Source organism: Echeneis naucrates, chromosome 20 (assembly GCF_900963305.1).
Source record: "Echeneis naucrates chromosome 20, fEcheNa1.1, whole genome shotgun sequence".
Taxonomy (NCBI): domain Eukaryota; kingdom Metazoa; phylum Chordata; class Actinopteri; order Carangiformes; family Echeneidae; genus Echeneis; species Echeneis naucrates.
Window position 1 is genome coordinate 14,882,260 of NC_042530.1, and position 8,789 is coordinate 14,891,048.

Here is an 8,789-nt window from a genome sequence, read left to right on the forward strand (position 1 = left end):
GAGAAGGATCCAACTACCTGTCTGTCTGATCATTCATTAAACAATGTTGCTCACTTTTCTTATTGGACTATGAAAAGCATGGCATAAGGGATGTATTGAAATAACATCCCTAAATGCAACATTTAATGTGCCAATGAACTATCAGAAATCTTATTTAAAGAACGTTTGAATCAGATTTTCTGGATACAACTAAACTTAATGTCATGTGCGCTGAAATACACTGTTGGCCTACATAAGCATAAATCTTTCAAAATGTCCCAGAACTTTGTAATAAAATAATACATAAGGAGTTAGTTAACAGGGCAAATTAGAATATTTTTTGGGGGGTTCAGTATATGTTCCCAAAACAGTGTGACCAACTGATGTGTTTTAATCGAGCACAGAATACAGGTCTGATCATTTAAGTCATTTGCAAGGACTGAATGGGCTGAATGTTTTAGTCAACCATACATCAACATACTGTATATCCAGTCATAGTCGGCTTTGGGAAAATCCCGGACTGGCACACTGCATCACATGGCTGATATGTAGAGCGAGTCACCAATTGAATTTCTTGCTTTTGGTCTTTGGGATAGGAAACCTAAGAAACCCACACAATCAGGACATATACACACAAGGAGTTACTCAAACTAGCTGTTAAGACAATAATGCTAACAACTGCATCTCTGCACTGCCGCCCTGAAACTTTAACATACAGTTTCCCATGGGCTTCATAACAATCTGACATCTATTAGTAGAGTTGCCACATGACGGCCATAAGCTAAAATGCAGGTTTAAGGCACTTCATCATTGGCCTCACTTTACAGATCCAGAATGTACATCTGCTTTTATATACAGTCTATGAAATCTACAGTAAAATTTAACCAAACATTCTTAAAAAATATCCAACTTTACAGCAGAAACTTTACAATTGTTCTGGTCTAAATTGCCAATTTTCTCCTTCATGAATGTCCTGTATTATTTGGCTCTGTTTTGCAAAAATGTAGGCGTAGCTACTGTAAGTAACTGCTTACCATGAACCAGCACCATGTACCCATGTACCCAAGTACCCAAGCAGCCCACTCTAATAATAATAATAATAATAATGCATTTTATTTATAGGCACCTTTCTGGACACTCAAGGATACCTTACAAAACATGACATTAAATTCAAACAATAGATAAAATACAATCAATTGAAAAATAAAAATACAAAAAGCAGTAAAATAAACAAACAGAGAAGTAAAGTGGTAAAAAGTGAAAGTGAAGTCACTCCAGTCCCATATACGCACATAAACTGGTTAAAGGGAATAGGCTTGTATGAAAATGTGCATTTTGAGATGGGATTTGAAGGTGGAGAGAGAGGAGGAGTGTTGTATGTCCTGAGGCAGAGAGTTCCAGAGGTGGAACTGGTGATTGAGCGACCAGGTTGGAGGGTGAGTTGGGTGGAGGAGGAGGACCTGACAGTACAGGTGGGTTTATTTTTTAATGAAGGAGCTTAATAAGGTACTGAGGAGCAAGGTTGTTGATGGCCTTGAAGGTGAGAAGCAGAATCTTATAAACAATGTGGTGTTTCATTGGAAGCCAGTGGGGTTGCTGCAGGACAGGTGTGATGTGACTGGTAGAGGGGGTTCTGGTGCTGATACGGGGGGCGGAATTTTGAACCAGTTGAAGTTTATGGATAGATTTTTTAGGTAAACCAAAGAGAAGGGAGTTTCAGTAATCTATGTGAGCAGGTTGTGGACCAGAATAGCAGTAGATACTGTCGGGGGAGAGAGACGGATGCAGGCAAAATATGCTTTGTAGATGGAAATATGCTGACCAAGTGACATTATTGATGTGGGACTGGAATGTCACAGTGCTGTTGAGGATGACGCCCAGACTTGACATTGGGGGAGGGGAAACTGGGGAGATGTCAGTGAATATAGTGAAGTTGTTTAACTTGGAAAGGGTGGGTTTGATGCCAATGAGAATGGCCTTTGTTTTATTACTGTTTAGTTTAAGGAAGTTGTTTGAGAACCAAGATCTGATATCCTGAAGGCGCTCCGAGAGGGAGGAGGTGGGTTTGGTGGATCAGTGGAGCTGGGTGTCATCCACATAGCAGTGAAATTGGATCTTGTGTTTACAGAAACTATGACCAAAAGGGAAGAGGTAGATGATGAACAGGAAGGCTCAAGGACAGAACATTGGAGTACACTAGAGGTAAAGGGGTGGTTGGGAAACAAATGCTTTAAGTTGGATAAAGTATGGTGAGCGAGAGTTTTGATTTAAACCAGTCCAGGGGTGTGTCAGATATTCCTAAAATTTAAACAGTGGCTATTATGTTCGGAGATGGCCCATTCAGTTTCATGGCAAGAGACTCAAATGACCAGCGTGCTGGGTCAGAAACAGAAGAGGCTTTTTCAATTCTCGCAAGGATCTATCGCGAGATCTCCACCACAAACAGACGCGGGTTTGAGAGATGCAAACAAAGCCGGGGGGAGTTGTTTCATTCAGCGGGGAAAAGTAGTTAAGCTGTTGCAATCAAAGTCATTTATTATGTCCTAGAGAAGATGTCCTTTGCCGGAGAGCGAGCGGATGTTAAACAGTCCGAAGCGGAGATCAGCGGAGGGTAAGCCGACCTGGCTAGGTTGGTTAGCACTCCGAGGTTCTCCCTCCCACTGGCATATCTCGAACGAAGGTGAGATGGAGACCAGATGGAGCTGATAAGAGTAGAGTCGTCGGTGATAAAACTCCGTTGCCACCCGCGGTGGCTGTATCTCCGAGGAAGATGATGGACGATGGAGATGCAGTACTGCTGTTCGGACGGCTTCAGAAGTACAGCAGCTGAGTGTTGGAATAGGGATGCCTATTAAAACATTTCAGCAACTCCAGGGGACATGTCCGTTTTTATTATCCACATTAACCCCAGATTCATGATTAAAAAAAGGTGCGAAATCGTCATTCTCTGATGCTGTTGCTCTCATAGGTTGACATTAGGGTCAATACAAACAATCCAGCTACACATGCAATTCATTTCCATGGTGTTGCAGAGTTTATCCCAGTATTAAAGACACCGGAGGAGTAGGTGTCATCTGCTCTGTTGGCTCTAACCTTCACCATGTCCTACTGTGTGTTAGAAAACAGAAGTGGCCTCGAGTTCAGTCCTGAGCAGACTGATAAATGGCAAAGGCGATGGGAAAACATACAGCACTTCCTGACCTCTGCCGCACTGCTATCATCATCATCACTATGATCATCTCAGTGGGGCGTTAAGTGGTTGAATGTGATAATGTATTAGTGCCTGCTGGGAGAGTCTGTGAGGAGATTCCAGAGGAGGCTATGAGCCTTGTGAGCGGGAGCCCCCTCCCCCTGATTATCAGTCTAAACACTGTCAAATGTGTGTCCACTTTCTGAAACTGCCCAGCCAGCAGCTGATTGGGTGGCATACACACACACACACACACACACACACACATACACATACACATACATAGTAGTCACTTTTTTTTCAACACATACAAATATTACTTTGCAAAAAGTGTCTCATATTACCCTTCCTCCCCTACTGTAGATAGAGTAAACCGAGTTGAACCATGGCGATGAACCCGTTGAACCCAAACAGAGAGCATTAAACACTCCACACCACTAGGGTGCGGTGTGTGTGTATGTGTGCGTGCGCGCGCGCGCGCGCTGAAAAGCTCCGGGGCTGGAGGGCTGCTGCTCAGTCAGTGGAGGACTTCCGGTGTACTCGCGCCATCTCTACCATGCACCATGCCCTCTCCGATCCCCGTGACCCGCCTACTGCCCAAAGATATCTACCCCTGCCTGGACATCGGGACCTGCAGCAGCCCGCTCTCCAAACAGTGCCACGGCTACACCTTACAGGTGCCCGCCCAGCGGCTCCACGGCAGGGTCACCAGCCGGCTCTGGTCCTCCGTGATTCACTGGAAGGAGCTGCGGGCCGTGCAGCCAGTGGGTTCCGGCGGGTTCGGCTCCGTGTATAGGGCGGAGTACCTCGGTGAGACCGTGGCGCTGAAGAAAGTCAAGAAGTGCGCCAAAAACAAGCTGGCGTCCCGGCAGAGCTTCTGGGCCGAGCTGAACGCTGCTCACCTGCGCCACAGGAACGTCGTGCGCGTCATCGCCGCCACCACCTGCGTGCCGGCGGATTTTGAGGACGAGTCCAGCATCGGGACCATCCTGATGGAGTTCGTCGGGAACAGGAATCTTCAGCAGATCATCTACGGCTGCGCGGAGCTGCTGAACGGGGACCGATGGCTCCGATACTCCACTGACATCGCTCACGGTCTGCGCTTCCTTCACTCCCACAGCGTCGTGCACTTGGATATAAAGCCGGCCAACGTGTTGGTGTCCGGGGAGGACGTCTGCAAGATCGTCGACTTCGGCTGCTCCCTGAAGCTGGACCGCGGGTGCGAAGCGAGCGCCATCGGCGGCACGTATACGCACCGAGCCCCGGAGCTGCTGAAGGGCGAGGGGGTGTCTCCCAAAGCGGACATCTTCTCCTTCGGGATCACCCTGTGGCAGCTGATCACCAGGGAGCAGCCGTACACCGGCGACAAGCATCACGTTCTCTACGCGGTGGTGGCGCACCATCTGCGGCCGTCAGTCCAGGAAAACCCGGTGTTCCAGTCGGAGCAGGGCCGGCTGTGCAGCAGTCTGTTAGCCCGGTGCTGGAGCGGAGAGGCCCGCTGCAGACCCAGCGCCCAGGAGCTGCTGCCTCACCTGGAGCAGCTGCGGAACGTGGACCCGCTTTAGCTACTTTGAGTCCGGCCGAGCAGGTGCATCTGTGCCGACATTAAAACGACTGGTTTTTATTTTGTCTTTTTACTGACTCCTTGATGGCTTTGACGCAGCCTGATGTTAAATGTGTGTTGATGGCAGTGATTCTTCATTGTGCAGCTCAGGTAGGCTTCTTGAAAATGGCCTATGACTGAGCGGAGTTTGGTGCAAAAACACAAACGAAGCACAACTGAACATCCTCATCATCCCAGGTTTAGTTCTCAAGTACCAAAGGAAAACACACGAGGCTGTCTGCATCACTGATGGGTTGTTTTCACCGCTGGAGTAATTTGCTTTAACCCATCCCCCCCAGCTCAACTTGGTCCAAGTTTTGCAGGCACGATCTTTGATGGATCCCAGAAAATGAATAAATCTTTCATTTAATTTGCACATTCATAACAACTGCACTTTAAGTCTTTAAGTCACTGTGAAGGGTTTTAGTTTGATCAACATTATTTTTCTTAAATAGCAAAATCCAAATGTGCAATGAGTTTTATTTTTCCATGATGACTTTAATGTGAGATGTAAGTGTGATGGGTTTTCATTAAAATTATTTTTATACTGTGAGTTTTGCCTCTCAGCTTTTCCTTTCATCATATCAGGCCACTGGTTTTCAAAGTTTCCAGTGAACTTGTTAAACCCTCAGGCTCAGGTAACTTGCTTGTTATCTGTTTAGTGTTTTGTGGCTTGTAAGCATTCAGCAGTTTTTTTTTTTTATTATTTATTATTATTATTATTATTATTATAAATATCTACTAGATACTGAGAGAGGTGGGAGTCTTGTGCTCAGAACTATCCCTTCATGGCGACCTAGAACATCTGTAAGTCACTATAAGAATTGCTGTGTCTGCTGGGAACACATTTGTGGTATGTTTTCAAATGGATGAAGATGTCCAGATTTGCTTGCCTTTTGTATGTTTTGATGTGTTTTCGTAGGTTACAGTGCACTGAGCTCTCAGGGCCACTGTACAAACTACAACCTAATTCAAAAAAGTGGAGGGGAAAGAGTGCAGCTGAGATAGTTAAAGTTTTTTTCATTATTATTATTTTTTTTTCTTGATTCCTGAAGCTCAGACCTGATCTGAGACCTATCTCAAACGATAGCCATGACACGTCAAGTTTGAGACCTGTTATTATTGCAGAGGTGGTCTACTGGATTCCGGTGTTGACACTGGGGAGCAATCTCTGTGTCCGCTGCAGCCTTAAGTTTAGTTTCTTTTTCCTGACAGGAAGTGGAATCTGACCTGATCAAGATGTTTCCTCCACAGAGGTCCTGGGGCCTTTTCTTCATGATGTGAACATTATTCATTCATCTTCTACCAATCCCAGCTCACACTGGCTCACCCAATGTGAGCGGGGTACACCCAGGACAGGTCACCATTCCATCACAGGGCTAACACAAGAGACAGAAAGAGACCAACAACCACTCACACTTACTCTCAGACCTACGGACAATGTAGTCACCAGTTAACCCAAACATGATTTCTTTGGACGGTAGGAGGGAACCAGAGTACCCAAAGGAAACCCACGCAGGCACGAGTAGAACATGCAAACTCCACACAGACAGGCCCCCGGCTGGGAACCAAACCCCGTTCTTGTTGTGGGGTAACAGTGCTAACTGCTATGCCAGTGTGCTGCCTATGTGAACACTGAAGTGCATTAAAATTGTATTGCACTGCAGCATAGAGGGTAACTATAGAAAATGAATGAATGCACTGCTGCCGTGTGATTGACTGGTTGAGCAGATGTGCAGGTGCCCCTAATCAGGCCCTTGGTGAGATTTTAATTAGTTCAATTTCTTCCTACAAATAAAATTGCTCAATTTTTTTTATTATTATTATTATTAGTTTAGGACCAATCCAACTCAGGTCCACTTGTGAGGCAGGAAGTTAAGCCCTTAACATCTTCACGTATCTAATGAGCTTCTTCGTGATTCACCCAACACTACAGCCGAGACACATGTACACATTCACTGTCTGCCGCTCTCAGTCAGAAGCAGCAGAGGTCACTGCTGCATTCGAAGATTTAAACATTACACATAAATATCAGCTTCTCAAATATTCAGATTTTCTTTTAAGCCACAAGGAGCATCACCATCATCATCATCCTCAGCCTTTCAGTTAATTAATAGCACATTATCTATCATAAGTGGCAGCTGAAATGAAATGAAGATGAAACAAAGTTTGATAGTGAGCATCATTAGTTCATTTATTGCTGCTGTTCAAACCAGACAGGGCTACAAACATTTCTCACTGTCACTACTTGAGAAAAAGGGCATGTACAGTACAGTGTAACACTCATGCACAGTTAAATGACTCTTATTGTGTAAATCAATTCTTCAAGTCCATGTCATATTTATTTGAATAGTATTGTGAAACTGTATCCCCTTCACACTTTCCTAACTTGGTTCAAAGATTTGACTTGACTGTGAGCCACTGTCTTCAGGTGTTCATTGAGGACATGTGCTTCAGAGTGGGCCTCTTACCTTGGCCACATGCGGCAAATGTCATAGGCTTCTACTCCCTCTCTATCTCCTCTGGGTGCAGGTCCAGGCTTCACATCATGTGCTCTGCAGGTGGAGTTAGACTTCCTGCCTATACAAGGCTGAGTAAAGTCTGACAATGTGAGATCTGTAGAGTCACCATGGACTGGGGAACCAATCTGTAGGACAGTTCACCCCTGACCCTGCCAAGAATCACACTTTTGATTTTTTTGGATTGTTATTTATTTATATCACTGAATCCTCAGATTCTCCACTTAAGTCACAGGTTTTATTAGTCATAATGTTTTATTTGTTCTAGTAAAAGCATGTTTTTCAACTGTCATGTTTGTCCTTTGCTGAATTAGTCATTCAAAACAAACAACTAACAAACCCCTGCAACAGTTTTTCCACAAATACTGATTTATTGTAATAACAATTTTTGATCTGATCTCTGAGCTGGTTATCATTTAAATAAATATTCTTGTGTGCTGTCATGTGGTGTTACATATTCAGACATTGCATGTACAGGAAATTGGACAGAATCAGGAGTCAATCACAGGGCTCAACTGCTCAATACATTTGTGATCACATGGTATGTACCCTAATCATTCAGGTATCTGGCTGGTTCATTTCTTCCATTATTCCAATTCATTGCTACCATATTGTAACCATTCAAATGTAGTGATCGTAGCTTCATTCGCTGAACTTTCATTTTCTCACAGTTCACAATGGCAGAATGCTTCTGTTTTTTCATTCTAAAGACCAGTGTGGAACTGTAAAACATTTCCTGAGGTGTAACAGCCACTGTTGCTTTTCAACATTTCAATAAAGTCACAAAATACAACAGAATTAAATCACAATTTAAATGATCAATTCGATGATTAGTCAGTGAACGTCACATTGCTCTTCTCATTACAGTTATCCTACTGCTACATGGCAGGTTCAAGTGAGTTCATGAACAGGGAGCAAGACAATTGAATCTTGATTTATCACCATAAACTAAAGGTTCTCCTCAGTTTGGTTTCTAATGTCTTATTTGATATAAGCACAAGACCAAAATAATGAAAGAATCTTACATAATTGAGTTAACATTTTAAGAAAAACTTAAGGAGAGAGTTGGGAGTGTTTTTAATTTTAGCAAATTTTTACTCTTAAATCTTAAATGAAGTTGTGCAACTAACCCAATCTGCCATGCACTTAAATCTTCAATTTCCATCCACAGAGACATCACTACATGTGATGAAATTTTGGAGCATATTGACACCAATATTTTGTTTTATATTACATGTTATGTGTATTATACATCATTTATCCAAAAGTACGGTCTGGTCAAGGCAACTGTTTCATAATACCGGGTCAGTTAAATAGTAGTGGGACTTAATACTTACACCAAATAAATACACAGGGACACAATTAACATCTTAGCTATTCACAGGAACAAAGAGTAATATGCCCTTTCAATGAGAATCACATGACTGAATATTGTTCCTTTGCTTCCATAAAAAAGCAAAATCCCAGCGAAGGGGCAGACGGCTCTATGCTGCAGTGA

General features: G+C 43.7%; 1 protein-coding gene across 1 annotated transcript; it reads left to right on the plus strand.

The window, feature by feature from the left end:
• Positions 1-3,700: 3,700 nt before the first annotated feature.
• mos (v-mos Moloney murine sarcoma viral oncogene homolog) lies at positions 3,701-5,325 on the plus strand. Its single transcript, XM_029529424.1, has one exon. It carries the CDS (start codon positions 3,733-3,735, stop codon positions 4,732-4,734), a length of 1,002 nt encoding a protein of 333 aa, XP_029385284.1. The 5' UTR covers positions 3,701-3,732; the 3' UTR covers positions 4,735-5,325.
• Positions 5,326-8,789: the final 3,464 nt, after the last annotated feature.

Excerpts from the sequence above, each read along its gene's own strand:
- mos (XM_029529424.1), top strand. The coding sequence starts at position 3,733 with ATGCCCTCTCCGATCCCCGTGACCCGCCTACTGCCCAAAGATATCTAC.